The sequence below is a fragment of the Crassostrea angulata genome, chromosome 5, assembly GCF_025612915.1.
Source record: "Crassostrea angulata isolate pt1a10 chromosome 5, ASM2561291v2, whole genome shotgun sequence".
NCBI classification, from domain to species: Eukaryota; Metazoa; Mollusca; class Bivalvia; order Ostreida; family Ostreidae; genus Magallana; species Magallana angulata.
In genome coordinates, this window is record NC_069115.1 from 19,292,886 (window position 1) to 19,318,448 (window position 25,563).

At 33.1% G+C, this 25,563-nt stretch overlaps 2 protein-coding genes across 3 annotated transcripts; both read right to left on the bottom strand.

Moving 5' to 3' along the window:
• Window positions 1-1,439: 1,439 nt before the first annotated feature.
• Window positions 1,440-22,359, bottom strand: LOC128186318 (uncharacterized). Of its 2 annotated transcripts, XM_052856117.1 has the most exons (7): window positions 22,222-22,359; window positions 21,894-22,079; window positions 21,600-21,790; window positions 3,374-3,635; window positions 3,017-3,202; window positions 2,108-2,180; window positions 1,440-2,002 (listed from the first exon to the last, which is right to left on the bottom strand). In XM_052856117.1, the coding sequence occupies exons 1-7, from the start codon at window positions 22,265-22,267 to the stop codon at window positions 1,798-1,800; spliced, it is 1,149 nt and encodes a 382-aa protein (XP_052712077.1). In that variant the 5' UTR covers window positions 22,268-22,359; the 3' UTR covers window positions 1,440-1,797. The 2 variants fall into 2 exon arrangements, with proteins under 2 accessions (XP_052712077.1, XP_052712078.1); XM_052856118.1 differs by lacking the exon at window positions 3,017-3,202.
• LOC128186319 (uncharacterized) lies at window positions 9,786-14,731 on the bottom strand. The gene is made up of 2 exons (XM_052856119.1): window positions 13,107-14,731; window positions 9,786-10,379 (listed from the first exon to the last, which is right to left on the bottom strand). The coding sequence occupies exon 1, from the start codon at window positions 14,487-14,489 to the stop codon at window positions 13,641-13,643; it is 849 nt and encodes a 282-aa protein (XP_052712079.1). The 5' UTR covers window positions 14,490-14,731; the 3' UTR covers window positions 9,786-10,379; window positions 13,107-13,640.
• Window positions 22,360-25,563: the final 3,204 nt, after the last annotated feature.

Below are 25,563 nucleotides of genomic sequence, written 5' to 3' on the forward strand. Positions count from 1 at the left end.
AAGATCACTGTAAAACGTACGTTCATTTTAATTAAAAAAATGGCGCGTGTAAAACTTTACAAACAGGACACAATATCATACATTGTCAAACACAGATATTTTTTAATATTAAAATATTTTCCTTAAACACAAATATAGGGCTACAAAACACTGACATTGTTTATATGCTGCACATGGTATTGTTAATTGGTATACTTTTTTTTATATAGCTTGTAGTTAAACTTTTATATGTATAGATGTATGTACGTGGTCAGTGTATTCGATATCGAGCAAAGCTAATTATGAAATTAACTGACCACAACTAAGGAATACGGAATCATTCTTTGGGTATTCTGAGGTGATACTTATGGTCAGGCTGTGATCAAATCACAAAAGCCCAAAGGTCTTTATGATGGACTTTATCATGTACAAATGTACCGATTATGATGATAACCTCATCATATTCGAAGCTAATTTTGGAATTAACTGACCACATCTAAGGAATAAGGAATCATTCTTCAATTCTTATGATCAAATCACAAAAGGCTCAAAAGGATTTATGATAGATTTCATCACGTACAAATGTACCGATCATAATTAACCCCTGATCATAATCAAAGAATGATTTTTTATCCGTTAAATTTATTTAATTTTCAGCAATTGTACGATTAAATATTAAAACATTGACATTGATACGTTATTTTCATTTTGTATAATTATGCAAACCCAACTTACGCTTTACACTACGTCATTTGCATTTATAGGAGGTGACAAACTAAAAAAAACTATAAGTATTTAATATCCAATTACTTATTAGGTTTGTTTCTGACCGTCAGAAGCAGATCTTTTTATGTTCTTGAACAACCCAAAATATTTCGGTAAGGACACGTAGTCAGTAACAAACTTGATAACTGTTTTGTTTTGTCAAGGCCCTAAAATGTTGGTAAATAGTTCATAAATACGCAGCCATCTATTGGCGGCTTGGTACAAAGATAATGTCATTTTCTAGGAAAGGCGTTACGGTAACGGAATGACACATTATTTCAGACATTTTTATTTCATTTTTATTTTTATTTTTGAAATTTTGTTCTTGGTTTTGGCATTACCAAAATAATTATGATTTCTTTCGATCTTGTTAGCAATGTAAATAAAGCCATTAACCTCTTCATCTAGTAATATGATTGTCATCATACATATGAAATTGCAGTCCTTTTCCTTGTTTTGTTTTTCAGATTTACATCCCCTCTGCACTCCAAATAATCCAAAATATACAAACATTTTTCATGTCTAAAATAGTCTTTGGTTATTATGTATTCAGTATATTATCTTTCTTTTTTTATCGGAAATTAAAAGGAACATTCATTTTATTTTTAACCGATATACACCAGAGGTTTGAACGCACATCAGCCTGAATGAAAATAAATATGAGCACTTTTTCTATGAAAAAAAGTAGTGACTCCTCAGATTTTTACGAATTTGTTTAATAAATCAAGCAGAAACAAAATAGGAACTGGTTTGCATTTTAGAAGAAAAGTGGCAAAACAAGGTTCCAACAGTTTTAATTCTTAATTTTAAATAATCGTTCATACATTTATATACAAAGGAATTGCTTTGGTGCTATCTCTAAGACATGAAAATTTAAAATGCAATAATCTTGCACGTACATGTAACAGGTGTATCTTCTCTTAAAATAATTTGCACATGAAAAAAGTCATGGTCACGATTTTGTACTGACATATCTTGCTTTCTTTCTAATCGAAGATTGCTGTTTTTGTCTTTAAAGTTTTTTTGCGTAGTTTTGGTTTTGAATTGCTTTGTTCACTTTGACGGGTACTTCAGAGCTGTATTGGAATCTTCTAAAATATCACAAACAGTATCCATATTGTTCTTACAGTCTATAACGTTATCGGCGCTTTGGTAAAGTTCGTTTTCAATAAGTTCTCCTTTAAAACCAGAATGCATGTCTTGGCTTTTTATTCTGTCTGGCATTTCTAGTTTTTCAGGTCTTTTTGATGACGAAAGCCTGAAAACAAAGTTGATAAGATGTATATTTGCCCGATTTAAAGAAGAAATTTGAGTCGACACATTTTTATTAAGCACTTAAATTTAAGGTAACAAGGTCCCTTACCTCATCTTAATGCAAACCACTACGATGATAAGAATTAAAGACACTCCTCCGGCAGCTGCAGCAATATAAATTTCTTAAAAAGCAGGAAAAAAATGTGGTCATATATATATATATATATATATATATATATATATATATATATATATATATATATATATATATATATATAACAGATAATCATTGATAAAACATATTACATACCTATTTAATGGCTATGAGGATAATAACAAGTTTATTGTCTCACAAAAAAGCTACTATTTCACGATGCAAATCCAAGAGAAATTGTTGCTTTCGAGGTGGACTATAAACTTGTTATTTTCCGAACAGTTTGTCAATAGGTATTTCATTATACCATTTAAAACTTTATTTCTTGGTGGTTAACAAATTAGGGTTATCGGACTTGGAAGACACCAGAGTTGTTCCGAGGTTAAAATAGAGGAAATCGCATGCTGCTGGTAAATAGTTTAGATGACTATTTACCATGGGCAGATAACACGGAAATTATTTCAAGGTAAGATAGAGTAGCATGTTTATCCGTTGTAATTGTACGTAGAAAATATACAAAGAGGTATAATAACATTCGATATATGATGTCTTTACCTATAAGTATATATTCTAATTTAAATATTAGCATATATTTTTACTAATCAATAATAATGACATGTGTTTGACATTAGGCACTCTGTAAAACCAAGCCTAAACCATTCCAAAAAAATGCATTTTAATGCTGTAGGTCCTATTTTATCTATTTAGTTTTAGTTACATTTACCATAGGTAGCAAAATTTATACATGTAAACAAAAATATTTATACTAAATTTGATATCCATATTCGGTCTTAATCTATATATTGTACTTTAAAGAACATATATTGTTTATACAAAAAGTCGTTTTATACTTTGAATACATACTGGAGATGGACTCTAGACCACTCTCAGAAAATTGCACTTTAAATGTGGTAGGTGTCATTGTGTTTGAATAGCCGTAGGTTACATTTAACTTTGCATCTGTTTCAGATGTAAAATTTCCCAGGATAGTTGTCACTATTGTTGATACGGTTGTAGTCATGTGTGGAGTTGACCCAGTTATTTCGAAATCTTCACATGGAATTAATGAAAAAACTTATAGCTCAATATATACTAAAAAAGGTAATTCAAATAAATTCGCAATACCAAAAATAAAAAAAACTATCGCATATGAATTGAAACTTTTTAAAAAACTTATAATAACAAATATATTCAGAGAAATATGCGACAGCAAAATATTACCACAATAAAGTTCATTTTGTCCTTCAGCATCCTTTGTCACGTTGTAAATGACTTTGCCAGTAGAACAGTTCTCGTATCTATCATGGATGAAGAGTGATTTAAGAATCGAAGAGTTTAGTGTCGAATCATTGCAAGTTACTCCTTTAAACATATCAGCCAAGGTTTGGTTCAATGAATTTGATAGCGTTGTTATGGAAATGCATGTATCAAGACTTTTCCAGTTAAAAAAATGTTGGTATTCTGCTTTTAGGTTTACTGATACCTGCAAAGATAAAATAAAGAGTAATTATACCTTTAACATTAAACTTGAATGTTTTCTATAACAGCATATATATATATATATATATATATATATATATATATATATATATATATATATATATATATATATATATATATATAATCCTGCTGCCGCCAAAAAAAAATACAATAATATTGAAAAAAAATTGGTGTTTTGAATAGTCAACACTATTCTCAGAAGAGCAGTTACACAACTTTCACTCATGAAATATCATCTACATGTAAAATACAAGCTTATAAACATATTAAATTGTTCCGCTCGACCTCTCCGATTTTTATGTAATCGATGCTACGTTTTAAGGTCTTCTGCTTCCGAGCGGAAGACTTTACTATTATTCTGAAAAAAAATTCAGATTTTTTAATGTTTTCTTGTATACGCCAACTTTGATCCTTTATATCTCGCTCGTTTGTTCACCGATTGTTTTGACATTTTCAGGTCTGATAACATGCCGCGCGATGTTGTCGTTTTATATTTTACTTGATGAAAATCACCATCCGATTTTGATATTTTCCCCTTTTAATAAAATTTAACGACTTCTTTTGTCAGATGGTTTTAGCTTTAATGATGACTGACAGAGTCTCTAGGATCGGCTTGTTTGGCAGCTGATACATTGAATTGGTGCAAGACATATTTCTTTTGTTATTTAAATGCAAACAAAAGGAGTGGTATAGGTGTTGAAACAACGGTTAGAAAAAAATGCCAACAATTTCACGTATTTTCCGTTTTAGTTTTCTACCTGATAATAATTTGTTATAAGATGTATTTTTAAAGTTTTTGATCTTACCGAGACCTTTCATTCGGTATACAGAAAAAGGGGCTGGTCCCTATAATTAGGGAGGTAGAGGCGTCAAAAGTTTTTTGTCAATAACTTGTAAAGGAATAAAAATTTCTAATGCATTATTGAAGCAAAGCTGTAAAGAAATGAATTCCAAATCCTTCCGTAGTATTCAGTTTGATGGTTTTGTTACTTATAGTCAGTATTTGCAGAAACAATTTTTGTCAGTTCGGTCCATTTTTGTGGAGGTGTGCACGTTTAAGAAGTTATAAAAGGGCTTCTTGTAATCCATTAACTGATACATGCAAATGTTCTAATTTATATGTACATTTTCATTTCATAAACATGAAGATCTTTGACCTTATTTTTGTTGTTTGTTTCATAACGGTGCCCCTCTCTATATTTAGATGCATAACGAGACTCAGGTAAACGATCGATAGCAGAGTCGCTAGCTGTATTCAGGCCGTCGCCCAGACGACAGTGCATGTGCCCAACTGTTTTACTGTAATGAAGACATCTTAAATTGTTCCAGTACTTGGAGATTTGTTAATAGCGAGCGAAGCGAGCTCTAAGAACCAGTGTGCGCGGGAAAAAGAACGAGCTAAACCTACAGTTCATCAAACAAAATTTTTTGTCTACGTCCCATTATGCTCTCTAATTTTTCACCCGTGGTGCTATGCAAAAAATGGCCGACTTTTAACTTGTAATTTACGGTGTCTTAAAGTTTGGAGACACGTTTTGAGTACCGCATATGCTTTGGAGAGACTCAAAAGATTTGTTACATGCTTCCATACCTTCGTATTGAGTCGAGAAACGTAAACAAAGACGGAACAAAGTCATGGATGACGTCACAGTGCCCTCGCGCTATATTTTCCGCGATAAATTTAGAGGTGGATCAAACATATGTAATGAGTGTACTAGCTATATCAGTAAAGACTGCAATTACTGCCTCATTGACATATGATTTGTTTTTGATTTTTTTTAATATAGAGATTATATAAATAAATATTAGCAAGAGCCATACTTTAGTGTCATATCGATCCATTTTTAAGCTAATTCTACATGCATGTACAGTAGGCAGGTATACAAGTATATAAGTAGGGACGAAATAAACAATCGGACATTTTGAACTAAATAAAAAGGAAAAAATGAACAGAAAAAAAAAACAGTTAAAAAATTTATGTAGATATTGCATATAGTCTGGCCATTAAATTTAAAAGTGAGAAATTACACACCTACAAACAGGGACCAGGCGCTCTCTCTCTCTCTCTCTCTCTCTCTCTCTCTCTCTCTGTCTGTCTCTCCTGTCCGACAAACTGTACCAATGATGGTATAAAGTTAACACGACTTTACCACATGTATGTCACCATGCACCTTGTAATAATTGATCTTTTTTTAGCGCAATAGGTCTAACTGCCAGTTAGCCTTACGTTGTATCCCGCATCAAATTTCATAACAAATGATTTGTTTACATGTGATTAGCTGCATATGACAAAACATATTGAATTAAAACATTAAGATGTTTTATGTCTAAAAATTGAACATAAAAAAACGTGACATTCCGAGTCATTCGCAAACATCCAACTTCAGTTCCACCCCCTTCCTATTTGTACAACAAAATTTTATGTGCAACAAATAAAACCGCATATCACACTTTTTTTAATTATGACAATTTTTCTTATCATAATTTTTTGTTAACATTAAACAAATTAAATATAACAGACCGAGTTAATACTTCAAAATAAAATCAGTCTATATAAACTTTACAATGTATCTAAGTAGCTTAATCAATTAATGGTGAAAAACGACATTAAAAAGATCAAGTAAAATTTCATTCCGTAAGAGTAAGAACAATGGGGTCAGTACATCTCTAAGTTTTTCAGTACTGTCTGATTTGATTTGAACATATTTTATTATGCAAAATAATATTTACATAATAGGATTGGGCAGCAGGCAAAGCCTATTTAAGCCTTCTCCACTAGGTACAAGGTAGTCATATGTATAAAATACAAGACTTGTGGAATTAAATGATACAATTAAGGATACATGATTTTTTTGTGTAGCAAAGTGAACAAAAGAAAAAAAAGAGGGAAAAAAAAGATAAAATTGACAAAACCGGTTATAACAAAAGTAGAACAGAATTATCAAGTTTTGTCAATAAGGTTACAGCGTATATATATAAATATAGGTATATGCATAATTTTGTTTACATTTTCAGTATATGTGTTAATTACATTATTTTCTTTACACAAATCTTCTGGATTTTTTAATGTATTCATGTACAAGCTTGAACAATTTAACATTTTCATCATATGAAACATCATTATCTCCATACAGTAATAGATCTAAGGTAATTGGTTTTTGGAGATTTAACATAGATATTTGATGAAAGAGACAATTCCTTTCATCATTATATTTTGGGCACTCAAAGAAAAAATGATTTGCATTTTCAGTATGAAAACCACAATAATCACCAACAGAATTTTCTCGAATAAAATCACAAAATAAGTCAGCATTTAAACTGCTAGCATTATTTCTTAGTTGACAATGTATATTGTTATACTTTCATGTTAAATACTGAAATCTGATTGGTTAAGACGCAGTTAATAATATTTACTATTACCCTCAGCGTTAGCAACGCACTTGGCAACGGGTAACATTAAAAAATGTTACATGCGCGAAAGTTTTGCGCGTACGGTTCGCTGTAGAATTCACGTTATTCCTATATAAAAGCAGTAAAATTTTCTTAAAATTTTTAAAAAAGACATTCAGTATAACAAAATAAATAGTGCCTGTTTGGGAGGATAACAGTTGAAATTGACATCCCTCGAAAACCATTGTCAACCTCCGCTTCGCGTCGGTTGACAATGGTTTTCTCGGGGTGTCAATTTCAACTGTTACCCTCCCAAACAGGCACTATTTATATAATGTTTTCCCTCCGAATCCCTAAATTAAAAAGTTTTGTTGGATTCTTAAAAAAATGTTTCTTAATAGCATTTGAAAAGCAAGCCAACTTTGGAAGACTTCTAATAGCTAGTGGAAGATCATTCCATAGCTTAACTGTAGATGGTATGAAACTTTTTAAATAAGATGTTGTTCTGGCTTGAGGGATAGTGTAAGTAGATTCATCATGATTTCTTAAAGGATATGGGGTTATAGGTGGAATACATGGTTCTAAAAGATTTTCAAGGTAAGTAGGTACCATGTGCTTTACCATCTTATAAAACAAAATTAACTTGTGCACTTTTCTTCTTTCTGATAACATATCCCATCCCAATTCATAATACAACTTTGTTCTAGAGGAATTGATTCTTAAGACTGTGATAATTCTAGCTGCTGTGATTTGAACATCTTCTAAAAGATCTGATTCCCTGTCATTGCAGTTGTCCCAAATAACATCGCCATATTCTAAAACAGGTCGGATAAAGGACAGATATATTTTTATTAATGCATCGCAACAAAGTGTGTGTTTGAGCATACGCAACATGTTTAATCTACTACAAGCTTTTTCATATATGCCTTGTATATGTAATTTCCAGTTTGCATCACACTGGAAATTAAGTCCTAAATGAACATGATTATTTTGTATTGTAATAACAGGACCATTATTACCAAATTTAATAGTAGGATGAGGAATATTTTTCCGAGTAAAGTTTAAGTTTATAGTTTTTTTAGGATTAAAATCAACCATCCATTTTTTGGACCATTTATCTAACTTTGTTAGAGAATCTGCTGCTTCCATAATATCCTGATCAACAATAACATAGAGTGATGTGTCATCAGCAAATAGTCGAACATTATTGGACAAGTCAGAGGCAATATCATTAATGTACAATAGGAATAAGAATGGCCCTAACACTGATCCTTGTGGGACACCAGAGTTAGTAGGACCCAATGAAGATGTAAAACCATCTAAGACTACCTTTTGTTTTCTATTCCATAGATAATTTTTTACCCAGTTAATAATTTGACTTGAAATGCCATACTGTTTTAATTTAAGAATGATACCCTCATGCCAAGCCCTATCAAAAGCTTTGGATATATCACAAAATATGAACCTTATGTCTTTGCCTTTGTCTAAATTGGAAACAATAGTGTTGTAGATTTCAACCAGCTGATTAGAGGTTGAGTCTCCACTTTGGAAACCTGATTGATATTTGTACAAAATGTTATTTTCAAGAATGAAGTTATTGAGATGCTTGACTATAATTTTTTCTAATAACTTACATATAACAGATGTAACTGATATGGATCTATAGTTATTTACATCATCAGGAGTACCCTTATTTTTAAAAACAGGAGTAACCATTGCGATTTTCCATATGTGGGGAAGTACACCATTACTTAGTGACATATTGAATAGTTTAGCCAAAGGTTTGCAAATAACATGTGCAACCTGTTTTAAAATTCTTGGTGTTATGGAGTCAGGACCTGATGGCTTAGATATATTGATAGCTTGTAATTGATCCAATACTTCATTGTCAGTAATATAGTGTGTGTTCATGTGATGTAAAGGTGGGTCTGGTACATTTTGTACTAAGTTTTGGGACACAGATATGGTAGAAATATTTGTAAAGAAATTGTTAAATGCATTAGCTTTGTCTATGGGATGAAATAATGTCTGACCATTGACTTTCAATGGAGGTGATGGTTTGTGTTTGTTGTTTAATTTACAAAGTGATTTAACTATTCGCCACCATTTACCAGGAGGAATTGACTTATTAATTTGGTCGGAATTTTTTTTATTATATTTCTGTCGAGAAGCACGTATTTCATCTATAACTTTATTACGCAAGTATCTATATCTTTCCCAGTGTAGAGGATTTTGGGTTTTTACAGCTTTATGGTGGATACGATTGCGCTTCCTCATTAAAACTCTGATTGTGCTATTCATAAATACTTTATCCCGTGGCCTTATTGTGACAATTTTCTTGAGTACATGTTTGTCTACAATAGTTTTAAAAGTGTTTGTAAAATTTGAGTATGTTTTATCTATATCTGTGGAATTGAAGACTTCTACATCCCAATCAACATTACTCAACTCGTTATTGAGTTTATCAAAATCAGCATTGTTGTAGTCAGTAATTTCTCTCCTATAAGCATATTGTTTGTGTGAACAGAAATGCAAGTCAATGCCTACAACTGAGTGTGTACTACAAAATGGAGGAGATACAGTTGTATTTCTAACTAAGGCTGGGTTGTTTGTAACTATTAAATCAATACATGTACCTTCTGTGATTGAAAAGTTTGTCGGTGTATTGATTAAATTGTGTAAGTTGAGTTGTTGAAGTATTTGTTTGAACCTTGTACTTTGATTTGAAAAAAAACATTGGTATTAAAATCACCCAGCAAAAATGTTGGGAGATTATGATCAAGAACTTTGTTAAGGTTTCGGGCGAGTAAATCCCAATAACTAACTAAAGAAGAAGGCGGCCTGTATAATGTACCTATCAGGAATTTTTTGTTATTTGTCTGAATTTCTGACCAAACAATTTCTAACCCTTGCATTGATAAATCAGTACGTTCGTAATAACTTAATTTGTCAGAAATATATATTGCAACACCACCACCATATCTATTTCTATCATTACGTATAGGTGGATGAAAGCCATCTATCTGTATACTTTCGTTATTAATAGAATCATCAAGGTGGGTTTCACTAATTGTAATTATATCATACATTGATAATTCCGCAGTAATAATATCTAACTTGGGTAAGAGGCTACATACATTATTTTGTACAATACTAAGAGGTTTCGTAAAAGAAGTATTGTTATTTGGTCCTGGGTTGGTTTCAATATTACCTAACATGAGGAGCAAAAAAATAATGCAGAAGAAGTGTAAATTTCTCATAGAGTAAGAATGAAAATGAACCCCTGTCATCTCAATATAGGTTGAGTTTACCTTAATCATGTGTATCAAAAATATAGCTTAGGTAGCAAGGGACAGTTTCGAATAAAGTACCCGTCAATATTTTTGTAAAATTGAGAGTTGCAGTACTTGAAGGCTTATGAGTGTTGCCAAAATTCATGAAATGATTTTTAATGATTATCATTAGTTAGAGGGATGTCTGTTGTTGAAATTGATATGCAATATGTAGGCCCCTTATGTTAGGTACATAAGAATCAAAAGTAAAATGCGAAAGCTGCGGCTATGACTGTTGTGCTGACTTTACACAGTGAAATTGCAAGTTACAGACGGGAGGTAAAATAACACGAAAAGTAGGTGGATGGGACATTGTTAACTATACACCGGTAAGTTTCTGACATGTGATAGTGCAACATGCACGCGGTACGGAAGGTCAACCCTCTGCAGGGAATTAGCTGGGGGAGGTCTAAAAAGCTGAAAAATCATGAGAAATTAGCAAAATATGAAAGGGTCAAAATCTCATAAAAACCAGTCTGTCGAGAATTTTACAGGTTTTGACTAATAATTCTCTTCAGAAATTGGTGATTGGCCTTATAAAGAGTGAATTAAAGGTATTTGTGCTGAGTGGGAACTGAGGAAATTCTAGTTACAGAGTTCCGAAGACATGCATCCCTTGGCTACAATGAATTGTATAAAAAAAACTGTCCCCTGCCACCTTCAAGACTACATGGTATTTTCATATTTCTCCTTTAACTGTAATTTTGAGTGGATTTTGTACCATAGGTAATACTTTTTGTGAAAATGGATGATTTTCTTGGCTATAGATGTCATTACATGATTTATTAGCTAAAATATTCAGGGGGAGTAACTCCCTCTTAAATGTGTAGAATGACCACCACCAGAGTAAATTGGCTAAGAGAGTAGGTATTTCCTATCCTGATGACAATCAATAGGCTTAAGTTAATTACTGAGATAAGAATAAATACTTTAAAACAGTTTTTATCAATTAAATCATTCAATTTATGAATTTGCAGCCATTTTGCTGTCTGATTTTATGAAATAACATTAAGCCACCTGACTTATATCCCCCAATTCTTTTAAAACAGCATATTTTTATTTCAAATGAACTTTACATGTAGACAAATGCAGTTATCAAAGTATACAATATGTCAAAAAACTCAAGTTTTTGTTCCTTCCTATCAAAAAATGGTATTTTAGATGTATTTACAGAATTGAAAAAGCCACCCCCTCTTTCCAATGGACTCCATAACCATTACATGTAGGATATGTAAATGTACATTGGACCTTGAAATAACATCTGCTATGATAATTACTCTTGAAATGAATAAAAAAACAGCATATTTTTACCCTTTTATTGTATATATGCATCAAAAATGTAGAAAAACATGTAAAATTTGAACATTTTTCATGGAATTCTCATCCGTCCCCAGGTACCCGGGTGTGTTTGAATTTCATTTTAATTAAACGCACACATCACACTTGTAGGTCTTACTAATTTAGCAAAGTTAAAAGGAGACTAGAAACCAGAATATGTAAGATATCCACTAAATATGATTATAGGCTTACTTTTTCATGAAAACAAGAAATCACATGTAGGGCGACGTGACTTTTTGTGAATAAAAATGCTACAAATCATCCATTTACCAAAAAAGATCAATTTTAAATATCAGTGATGGTTGTTTTCAAATATGTGTAAGAAATGACTCAAGGAAACTGCCAAAAGTTTCATAATATTAGGTTAAAGTGTTCAAACTAATCCTTCTTGTGAAAATCAAAAAATAGGGGGAGGGTATAGATGTAGAGGGATTTCTAAGTGATGTGATGCTTTTATCATGATAATATCAAGCAAATGTATGTAGTATTGAATAAGGTTTCTTATTTAAGGGGGTTGAACAAGAGTTGACCTCTAAAAGATTAGGTAAAGATGCTTTATTCATGGAGAGCCCTATGAATCTGTGTTAAATAGAGGAAAGTGGAAATGGTGGGTTCACTTAAATGGCCATATTTTTCTTAAACCTCAATGGAATTGTCAAAATGTGGAGTACTTTTTCTCAGAAAAGCATAAGCCTTTTAATTTTAAGACAAGATGACTTTTCAGAGAATGTTAGTGTATGTTCAAGGTAGCAAGGGACAGTTTCGAATAAAGTACCCGTCAATATTTTTGTAAAATTGAGAGTTGCAGTACTTGAAGGCTTATGAGTGTTGCCAAAATTCATGAAATGATTTTTAATGATTATCATTAGTTAGAGGGATGTCTGTTGTTGAAATTGATATGCAATATGTAGGCCCCTTATGTTAGGTACATAAGAATCAAAAGTAAAATGCGAAAGCTGCGGCTATGACTGTTGTGCTGACTTTACACAGTGAAATTGCAAGTTACAGACGGGAGGTAAAATAACACGAAAAGTAGGTGGATGGGACATTGTTAACTATACACCGGTAAGTTTCTGACATGTGATAGTGCAACATGCACGCGGTACGGAAGGTCAACCCTCTGCAGGGAATTAGCTGGGGGAGGTCTAAAAAGCTGAAAAATCATGAGAAATTAGCAAAATATGAAAGGGTCAAAATCTCATAAAAACCAGTCTGTCGAGAATTTTACAGGTTTTGACTAATAATTCTCTTCAGAAATTGGTGATTGGCCTTATAAAGAGTGAATTAAAGGTATTTGTGCTGAGTGGGAACTGAGGAAATTCTAGTTACAGAGTTCCGAAGACATGCATCCCTTGGCTACAATGAATTGTATAAAAAAAACTGTCCCCTGCCACCTTAGGTATGAAAAGTTGGGTGACAGGAGCTCTCTATACATCGGATATGCTGTGGAAGTACATAAAAAGAAAACCGGTTTGATTGATCGTAAGAATACGGAAAGAAATTGAAAATACAGTCAAAACAGAACATATATACAAAATAACATGTAAACTTTGAAATACATGCAAGAATAGGGTTTTCTTGCGAAAAGCATTTCACAAAAATAACATTCCAAAAAAGAATCGTCACATGAAGAAAAAAAGACGACCTTTGAGTGTTTGAAGTATACAATACAGCAAACAGTACAAATAAAGATATGTAGATATAGATTACTTGTATATACAGACTCATATTTAGATACGAGTAACCAGCAGAAAAAAAAAATAAAGAGTTATTTAATAACGTATAACAGTGAAAGTCATTTAGAACGCATCTCTGGAATAGCGCATGAACACGTCAAAATGTATGGGGGAAATCCCATTCTAAAAATAGCACAACGGTATGTAGGATCAGTCACACACATGATGAAAGCGGGGCGCAAGTAAAACAGTTTACCTGCCTGCCGGGGTGGACGTAACCGGTTGTGGTCGCTCACTACGAATAAACTCCTTCAGTTTGTCGATATCTGTGGACCGTGTGATAGTCCACTTCTTCCCGGTGTGGGTTTTCGCCATAATCCGCCCATCATAGGTCCATACCGAGTTGATGCGTTTTTCTTTGAATATCTTCTTTGTAGCAACAAGCAGGTCCATGCGTTTTCTCGTTAGGGACTCATTGATGAAGATCTTGTGTGCATTCAGTTCATTTTGATTGTACGTTTTGAGGTTGCTTTTCTTTGCGTATACAAGAGCTCTGTCACGGTAGGAAGTAAATTTCACTATGATATCCCTCGGACGATCATCCCGGGGTTTCCCAACACGATGCGAGCGCTCAACTTTATCTAATGAGATAGAGGTCTTGTCGGGTCCTAGTATAAGCTTGTTGATGACGTTCAAAGCAACTTCGTCAGTATTCTCTTCCTTACCCTCAGCAACACCCGTAATTTTGATACAGTTCCGTCGCGAGTATTGTTCCAAGTCATCTAGTTGATATTCAAGTGAATCAATGCGACTTTCGAGGGTTGAAACTTTCTCTAATAATATGTCAGAGATGTGGGATCTGAAAGACTCATGATTCAGGATAATGGTCACAGCTTTTTTAGTGGTATTTTCATCTTTCGAGAATGTCTCAAGTAGAGTGTTCAATGTATGAAAGTCCTGGTCAAAGCCAGTGTCTTCTATGTAACTAACGTTAGATTTTGCCATTGTATTACTAATGTCACTTTCGCTAGTGCTGATTTCTGATCTGGGGCGTTTCGCTTGGTGTTGTCTAGGTTTATGTTTGTTTTTCCTGTTTGGCATGATGATTTACCACAAATAACACACACGCATGGTGAGCTTTACTCAATGGCATGTACAATGCAAGTTCAAAAAGCTTATAAAATTCGTTTCTCAAAGTTTAGTGTAGATTTACTCACATGAAACAGAATTAGAATCCAAACCAAATCCAAAAGTCACATAATAATAAATTTACTAATGCAGATTTTTCACTTAAATTTGTTTTTCGCTGGTCAGGATTTTTCAACACCCTACATGGCGGACGACCTTGACCCAATCTTTCAGTACTGTCTACGTTTGTCAGTACTTCTGTACGTTTCTCAGTACCGTCAGTAAAAACGTTAGTACTTTTCTAAGTTTATCAGTAATGTCAGTACATTGTCAGTAAATGTCTATGTTTATCAGTAAAAAATGGGAATGTCAGTACTTTGTTGACTAAGTAGTGGCTGGGCAAGTCGTAATTAATATCCCTAATAACCGTAACTTAAAATAAGGGGCTTTGGATTCAAATAATATGTTTTACGGTGCTACCGTTCTGGCGAGCGCAGCAAGAATTACAAATACCTTGCATCATTGTCAACCTAGTGTTATTTAGGTATCAACGAACGTTTAAGAATTTTTGAGAGAGTATTGTTCTACAATAAGTATGGTTAAGGTATTAATTTTAATGGTTATGATACATACAGCGCAACCCCCCTACCCCGATAGAGAGAGAGAGAGAGAGAGAGAGAGAGAGAGAGAGAGAGAGAGAGAGAGAGAGAGAGAGAGAGTTTGCATTGATTTTGAATTAAATTTACTAATAGTTTACCCGGGAATTTATTTCCTAATAAGTTAACTTGCAATCCTAATTTCATTACCAATTCTTTATCATTCCGCGGCCTTGGTAAGAACATACACGACATACATGTAAATGTAGTACGTGTACTAGTGTATTCTATACATGTAGGAGTTTATACACTCACACATACACACACACACACACACACACAGAGAGAGAGAGAGAGAGAGAGAGAGAGAGAGAGAGAGAGAGAGAGTTTGCATTGATTTTGAATTAAGTTACTAATAGTTAACCCGGAAATTGATTTCTCGATCAATTGATCAAAGAACCTGAAACCACATGTTAAACATTTGGTTGACACTTGACATTATTTTGTTTTTCACTCGGTCAGTGGTTATTTCGAAATGCATAAATATTGAACCACTGTTGCACAATTATATATAGATATTGTGCACTTATTGATCTTAAATTGAATTTCTATTTAATCCAACTTCACCTCTGACATGTGAAAAAAAAATTTACTCAAACACATATATGGCGGAACTGTCATGGCTTTTTATTCATATCAACATTCACAGACAACATGCCACTTGCATGCAGGCACGTAGCATCGGTTTTGAAAGGGGGGGGCAGACTCAGCCATAAAATCTTGACAAGCAAAAAAAAAAAAGGAAAAAAAGGAAATATCATGGCGTTCCCAAAAATCTTCAAATTCCTAATCCTTGGGGGGGGGGGGGGGGGGGGGGGGGGGGGGGGGGCTACCGAACTATATCACTTCAATTTCAATCCTAATTTCATTATTTTCATATCAATTTCATTTCCGAGGATAGAAATGAAAAGGCCAGGAGCGCATGCTCAGGAATAAATAAAGTATCAGTCATGATGTAAAGAAAGATTTAAATTACCTAATTTATTCTCAATAACTGTATTTATCTGTAAAGGATAAATTTGATTATATAATAGCTGATGTACACAGCGCTTCTTGACAATTTACAGTGCACGTTAGCGAGATTTGGAACAATGAGGTGACTGACACACGTGTACATCTATTAATATAATTATACACACAAAGTATAGGTGATCATTTCGAACGGTGTGTGTTTATCTGCACGTGCTAATTATGTTGAATGTGTTATTATGCGCTATTGTAAATAACTCAGGCAGGTTACATGTGTCCTCCACTAAATTTCTATTTTACAAAATGCAAAACACGGTCATTTGTTTAAATACATGTATTAAGATGTATAAGCGGTTTTGTCAGTATACAAGTCTAACTTAATTTGTGTCAATGTGACAGAGTCAGATGTTTAGATAATATCTAGTCTCCTCAAGCTTCAATGTAGATAAATAGGGTTCATTTCTAGATTTATGTTATTTCAAAAAGACAAAATAACTCATTAACATGTTCGGCCTCTGTCCCAAGCGCTTCAATCTTAACGCGATTATAAGTATGCGGAAGCACAGCGCATTAATTTACTATGTAAAATGCGGGGACCCCAAAATCATGTTTTTATGTTCTCCCAGGGGTGGGGTGGGGGTGGGAGTCTGAGCCATATTTATTTTCTATGCAGATTTAAGAAATTAGAATTTTCTATGGAAGGTGCAAGGGGGGGGGGGGGGGGCAGATCGCCCGTACATGTAAATCCGTGCATGGGTAATACGGGTAGATTGAGTGCTAATTACTAGGTGTTGATTTGGGTGATCACGTTTATTGATGTTCAGCTCAAGAGTGTCTATTTTTTAAACTGACTTTTCGTTTCTAAACAATTATCAAAACTAAAGCTAACAACATAAATATTTTAAAATCCGCCATTTTCTTTTTTCTAAAAAAAACAAGGCTCAATTGTTCCTTCACATATAAAATTACATATAAAATTGACATTTTTTTCCAAGATAAATGTTATCAATAAGTTTATTAATCGTTTGATTCTTAATTATAATTAAAAAACATTACTAAATACAATTCCACACCTTTTAAGCTCTAGCGGGAGTAAGAACAATGCTGTCAGTATTTGTCAGTACTTCTCTAAGTTTTTTAGTACCGACAGTAAAAATTGTCAGTACTTTTCTAATTTATCAGTACTGTCTAAGTTTATTAGTAATTTTCTAAGTTTATCAGTACCGTCAGTAAAACCGTCAGTACTTTTCTAAGTTTATCAGTAATGTCATTACATTGTCAGTAAAATTAATGTCTAAATTTATCAGTAAAAAAAGGGAATGTCAGTACTCTTATGACTTAGTAGTGAGCGTTTCGTGTTTTTTATTTGCAAAACTTCTACAAACGATAATATCAAACAACCTTCAGCAGCAATTTATAAATTATTTAATTTAAGAAGTATTTTATTCAAGTAAATAGATACATTGAAATAGATTGAACTGCAGGCATAATGCCTATTCATGTTCTCTCCTGTAGTCAAGGTATAATATGAGTAATTATATAATTTTATATAAGATATATATACATATATATTGCAACTGAATTTTGTATAATAGATTAATATTATAAATAGCATTTGAAGGAGGTACAGTGCAAAAAATAAACAAAACAAATAAAAAAAAATGAAAAGAAGGGAGTGTAAGGAAAGTCAGTGGTACCCATTTTGATACATTTTTTATACAATGTGTACATTTTTACCTATTGACTTATTAAAATCTGTTTGTACTTTTTATGTAAAAACGAATTTTATCCAAAAATAGTAAGTTATTTTGAAATGTTAGTTTATCACTTCCAAAAAGTAGATTCTTAATAATGTGATTGGTATGGAATTGTCGTTCATATAATCAAATAGAAATTTTCTTTGGGAGGCATATAATGGACAGTGTAAGAAATAATGTTTAGAGTCTTCCACTTCAAGGAAGCACTTCTGACATAGCGGAGAAGCAATAAGGTGGTGTGACTAAAGGTCAGCATTTAAGTTACTACTGTTATTTCTCAACTGACAATGCCAAATATTTTCTAATCTTTTGCCATGGTTAAATAATTTATGCATATTCAGTTTTTTACTATTAATATTTGAGGCTGTTCTTAAATGCTGAAACTGTAGTTATATTTTTTGTATTCTGAGGTAGATTGTTCCACAATACAATTGTAGATGGTATAAAACTATTGAAGTAAGATGTGTTCTTGCAACAGGAGTGCGATAGATGAAATTGTTACGAAGATTGTAGGTATTATGTGGGGGGAGACATTCACCAACAATATTAGATAAATATTCAGGGGTATAATTGTTTAATATTTTGAACAATAATATTAATGTATGGTTATTAATTTATGGTTATTTCTACGTTTTTAAGTGTTTCCCAGCCTAATTCCTGGTATAGGTATTGTTTAATTGAGTTTCGTCTAAGACCAGTAACTATTCGTGCAGCTTCAATCTGTATACTTTCCAATAAATTACTGTGTTCATCTGTACAATTGTCCCAGACTACATCACCATACTCTAACACCGGGCGAATAAATACAAAGTAAATTTTAATTAATGATTCCCTATTTATTTTATATTTAAGAATGCGTAGCATGTTTAATCTTTGGCATGCTTTTTCGTAGATATTTGATATATGATGTGATCATCCCCCATTTGATTGCAAAGTAAGTCCTAAGTGACAATGATTATTTTTTTGGATTATATTGTTTAAAGTGTTACCAAAAGAGACCTGGGGATGGGTTTTTCTTCTTTCTAGAAAAGTTTACATTTATTGTTTTGTTTGGATTAAAATCCACCAGCCATTGATTAGACCACTGTTTGATTTTTTCGAGATCAGCTGTTAATGATTTAGCTGAATTATTTTCATTATCATCAACTACTACAAAAAGTGATGTGTCATCTGCAAAGAGTCTTATTTGGTTGCATATATTTTCAACAATATCATTAATGTAAATAAGAAAGAGGAAGGGTCCTAACACTGACCCCTGGGGTACTCCTGCATTAGTGGTTTCAATTCCTGAGGAATAGCCCTCGATGACAACCTTTTGTGTTCTATCAGTAATATAGTTTTCTATCCATCCAAGGATTTCTCCTCTGATTCCATATTTTTATAATTTATAGATGAGACCTTTATGCCAGACCTTATCAAATGCTTTTGATATGTCACAAAATATGAACATAATATCTTTACCTTTATCAAGGTTAGATATTATGATATTATAAATTTCAGTAAGCTGATTCAGAGGGCTGGAATCAGAGGGCTGAAATCCTGATTGGTTTTTAAATAAAAGATTGTGGTCCGTCATATAATTGTGCAGGTTTTTGAAAAGAATTTTTTCCAGTATTTTGCATAAGGTGCATGTGAGTGCAATTGGTCTATAGTTTGAGGGGTCCTCTGGGTTGCCCTTGTTCTTATATACAGGTGTAATATGTGACAATTTCCATATAAAAGGTAATTCTTGATTTTGAAGTGTAAGGTTAAATAATTTAGCGATTGGATGCTTGATTGAAGGTATGACATTATTAAGAATCTTAGGTGAGATACCGTCTGGGCCTGGAGGTTTGGTGATATTTAGATTTGATAATTGATCAACAACATCTTGGGCTGTGATGTTAATTCTTACTATGCTGTGAGGGGGCCCTGGGTCCTGAGGTGGAAGTCTTGGTTCATTAGTTGTTTCTATATGTGATATGCTTGCAAAATGTTTGTTAAGTTCTTGTGCTTTATCTACTGGGTGTATATATATTTTACCATTTGATTTTATTGGAGGTGGTACTGTTTTTTATTGTTACACTTTGATAATGATTTAACTATATGACCACCATTTACCAGGAGGAATTGATTTAAATCTAGTATTTGTGATGTAAGTTTCTGCTTATACTTGTTTTTTTTTTCAGTACGAACCATGTCAATAACTTGATTTCTTTAGCAACGATATTTGTTCCATTGGTAGTTTTTGTAGTAATTGGTAATTTATAAATTATTTATTACATACTCAATTTTTAGGAGATAATTGAATAAATTGTGCTTTATAATCGTACTCGCGATCTTCCGTGGAAAAAAAATTGCATGGAAAAAATGTTGTCCAATGTTCATCAAATACGCTGTAGCCTTAGCAATCGAAAATAATTAACTAACTGCATATTGATAGATTGACATATTAACAAACATTCAGACCCGCAATGTGTTTTTTACAAATTCTATAAAATGTAGACTCAGTGACTGAATTCTCTACCGTTTTCTGTTTGGGGTATTTTGAATCACGTGTTTTACACTTTATAGATAAACACTGTATGTAAAAACTTTAAGTGTTGAATTTTTAAAAGGTATTGTGTACATGCAAAGCCATGCAATGCTAGGGTTATTAAATCCGAACACTATATATGGCCAGGGTCGGACTGATACTGATTCTGCTTGTTCTACAAATAGCGAAGTGTAAGACAAAGTATTGGGGTGTTATTTTTTAAACAAATATTTAGTATTACTTTTTAAAAACTTGCATTTCTAAACAAAGTATTTCATCGGAAGCATTATTAGTTACTTAGTTACTGCATATATGTAGCTCTCGGTTAATATGAATATTATTTTTTTTTTGGGGGGGGGGGGGGGGGGGTTATGGTAACTTCATATTGTCACAATCTGGGTTTGGGGCGGCGGAATATCGGGATTACCACGAAGGAGGATTTCTCTAATCTCTGTCTCAAAACTCTGGGAGTTATTCATCCTCATTGCTGAGCAGAATTCAGGGGTCACTTCGTTGGTACATGAAGGACCGACTTGACCCGACTCTTGGTGCCAAGGGCAAGCTTGGGGGCCTACCACTGTTGGGTGTGTTATTCCCAAGTGGGTTATACCAGTGAAGGCATGTTAGAGTTATGGCCCGAGTCAGAACTTGAGATTTACTCCTTTGGTTGTGGCAGTCACTCTGGTGGGCACCTAGAGGACTTTTCCCACCACAGTCGCCTGTGGGGCACTATCGCGCCAAGGACAAGGGGAGGTCACCACTGTAGGTGGGTAGTGTTCCTTGTGTTCTGTCGGTATGGGCTTGCTTTGTATAAGTAGATTGCGATAAAACTCGCCACTATATGTAATTACAGTTTTATTATCGGAAATAAATTCTCATGTTTATTTTCTTGTTGTTAATTCTAATATGTGGTGTATCTGGGATTAACTAAATATTAAGAACATGATATTGGTAAGTAAACATCATTTTTTTTTACTTTTGAAAACCGAATATAAGACTTAGTGAAAAATTTACAAATTGAATATTTTACAAACACGTAACAAGAGATGCAATATGTGATTAAAATTACTGTTTCCAAGTGTTTTAAGTTTTTTTTATCATTGTTAAATTTTACAGGCATAATATTGATAAAAGAAATTATACCATTCATGCGATTAAAGCTAATAAACTATGTGCTAATATATACCTGAAAAGTACGTATTGAATATGTTAATTTCACCATTGTGTTGATAAACAAATCATTGCAGAAGTTGGTAAATTTCTCTTCAAGCTTATCTGTGGATTCTTTCAGTCGTATCAATACATTGTCACATAATATTGGTAAGACGTCTTTCATTTCCCAGATGGCTGCATACGTGACATACACTACAGGGAAGCCTGGTTAAAGTTTAAAAACAAACTTTGAACAAATATTTCAGATACATAAAACCTTTTTTTAATAATCGAACTCATATAAATTGAAGTACAGCAAATTACTTACGTTTACATGCTAATAATAAAGGCGTCCATACTGCATTCTGACAGTTATACGATTCCTCCCTGGACCCAGTAGGGAATATGTAACCGCGGTAACACTTAGCATCACAAGATATGTTGCTAGTGCACGATACAACGGCGTTCTCTACGGCTCTACCAAAATCCTCACCAGAGCAACCATCATCAAAGGCTGATGTGCATGTAAAACAAATAACACATTGATAAAAATCTACGTCATGTTTCAGCGAGGATATTTTTTTTTTCTTTTGTAGAATACAGTTTATTAACAAAAGTCTATACATGTTAAGATTGAATCTATGAATATAACTTACCTGCTACATGAACAAAATACAATATCACAGCATATGTTGCTTTCATTTTATATGCAGGAAGATTTAACGAAATACATTTAAAACAGGAAAACAAAACACAATATCACAGCATAGTTTGCTTTCATTTTATAAGCAGGAAGATTAAATGAAATATATTTGAAACAGGAAAACCCGAATGTGTAACCGGCAGCCACCGATGTACGTATATAATTACATCCGCTCTTGTTTTATATTATTTGTGCACTTGTTTCAGCGATTATAACTATACCTTATTTTAAATTTAATTTAACTTCATATCATGCACTGTTTATAATTCATTATTGGTTTTTTTTACCTCATTTATTACTGAATGTCTCTTAATTCTTGTAGCGAATGATGTAGTTTAATTAATATTCGTGGAAAACAATGTTCGTGACTTTAAAAACAAATTTACAGTTTCTAGGATACGTAAATCTGGGGCTAACTCTATGTTAAATGTCCATCAATGACCATTAATTTTCATTAATTAACTCTACAACGAAAACCCCGACATCGTTATTTGAGGAATGATTCGATGAAAACACATTATCCTATATCTATTCACAAATATGTCCGATTGCATCTTCATATCATGGCGTCGTAATTTTACACATATCATAAATTCTGTTGAAGATTATGCCAAGCGATGGGCAAAATCTGAAAAAAGAAGACCTTGATACCTTGTCAGAGTGAGTTAAAAGCATCAGATGTATATCAAAATCTCGTATTATACGATTGAGAGGTCAAATGAAAACCAAATATCCTTCTGTTTTCAATAAAGCAGAAGTGAGGAAAGAACTAGACAGATTGCACGAGCGGTATGTACTGGTCCCTGCTGATAAGGCAAGTAACAACATTGTCTTTGTTTGTATGGCACATTAAAATAATTGCATTTTCAAAGAACTAGATTTCGATTCATAGTATTAAATCCTACTTACACCCATAGCAGCCTTTTCAAGCAGGAGATACTTCAAAATCATAAATCGGTTTTGGATATTTCTAATATCCCCAATCAGCGAAATGAATTTGTTTTACCTTATTTGTACGAGGGTTGTCCCAAAATAGCGTAGACAAGTGGCGTTATTCAGTTAATCGAAGACAAAGGAAGATGAAATTTGTGCCACAAAGGGTTCAAGAAATTTGCATTCAAACAATGTTTTAAAATTGAACATTGTTTGAGATTAAATAGTGAAATGAAAGCATGTTAGATCAGAAATTCGACATGCGGCGCAATGTCAAAAACAAAAAGTTAAAATCAACATTTTGAATTGAAAATTGGGAGGAAAATTACTTTTCGAATGAAAAAATTCAAATAAAACATACACTGATATTTGATAATAATTCTATTATTTACTCAGAAAATGTTTTGGCTATAACAAAACTTTTAAATATTTTATAGCGCGTTTTGTGACAAGTTGAAAAGTTAACTGGTAATAAAATGACGTTGTCAGCGCGTAAGGCGGCGCAGCAGTAACTGATACAATTTTGTAAAGACCATGAAATAAATCCTAAGCGGCTTCGGAAGTAAATGAAATTAACAAAATCGATGAGAAATGCGTTTTGTGAATAAGTAGTTAAACAACATTGAAACTATTTGAACAAGTATGATGACAATAAGTGGAAAAAAGAAACCCCGAACGATATCAATGGACGTCAAAATGTTGAACGACACATTTCGGTAAGACGGACGTTAGACAACAAGTAATACGGGGCAAGTTTGGAGCCGACAGATCGTTTGTACTTAGAAAATGTTTAAAAAATACAAAACTAGAAATATATATTGAATGTGCAAGCAGGGTACATGTTCAAAGATAATATAATTTCTAAGACATTATCAGAAATAAAACGTAAATGTTATCGTAAGCGATATGGAGGGTTTAGCAACAACGTAAAACTGGAAATTTTCGACGTCGCATATTGCGCCGCCTGACAAAACTTGTTGTTACTAATTATTCATTTTCTCGAGAAATAAAAAAAGTACAGATTTGAACTTTTCAGCATTGTTTGCCAAAGGGTCATTGAAAAAAACACAGAAGTCTAATGAAATTGCTGTGAAAAGATTATAAATTATGTGTCCTGTCTACATTATTTTGGGACAACCCTCGTACTGGATTCGAAAGCTTCACAAAAGTGCTTACAAACAAAGGTATAGAGCAGGTTCCAGCAAATGTTCTACCAAACCTCTCTCTTTACTCCTTACTGAAATTCTTACAGTATTGAAGGAGAAACTTCAAGAGTACTGTACAACAATATACTCCAGAAGTGGTGTGAATCAGATGTGGATACTTAAAAGCTCTGAAGAATTGTTAGAAACTTTGAGGTCACAAAATCTTACCAAAATCAATAACATCAAATCTTACGATTTTCAACGCTTTATACAATCATTCTCCATGACAAATGAAAATCTAGGCTTTTTGATATCATCTTCAGTTGTTTCTTCCATAAAAGTTGAAGTCATAAAAATGCGTACCTTGTCATTGGAAATCTAAGAAATTATTTTGTTAAAAACCATTCTGATTGGACACACAAGTACTCTGAAGTTGACATTAAAAAGATGCGCGAGTTTCTGATCGACAACATCTATGTAGTTTTTGGAAATCAAGTCTTCCAACAATCTGTTGGAATTCCCATGGGTACCAATTGTGCCCCATTGTTAGCAGATCTATTTTTGTATTCTTATGAAGCAGAATTTATTCAGAAACTTGTACGAGAAAAAAATAAATGACTTGTTTAGAGAGAGAGAGAGAGAGAGAGAGAGAGAGAGAGAGATCACCAGACTAGAGATTAATGGGGGGCTTGGTTTGAATACCGTACTGGTCCGTAATTTTTTCATCTGTTCTTCTGTTACAGTATCAATTATCTATTATACAGTTTTTTGTATAATTATCTAAACCACTATATCAGGTCAAATTATTCAGAAGTCTAAAGCCATCAGACATTGATGTGGAGTCAGCCAGGTGTGAAAACACAAAGGAATGGAGAATGAGATGCCAGCAACATCTCTCTCTCTCTCTCTCTCTCTCTCTCTCTCTCTCTCTCTCTCTCTCTCTCTCTCTCTCTCTCTCTTGGATCAGTATGTAATTTTTAATAAATCCGTAAGAAAAAAATGTTATCTTAATTATTGATTTATATATATAGTTTAAATTAACAACATTTTTAACTCTGTTTTGAAGGATATTTCTAGTTACCAGTCTATCTTTTTGATTTCATGTGCCAGTGGCCATGTTTACAGAGGATGTTGCTGATCTATGAGATCTATCCGCAAGGGAACTTGCAGAACCATAAACTAAAGGTGTTGATCAAATCATAATTAAGATTTATAAG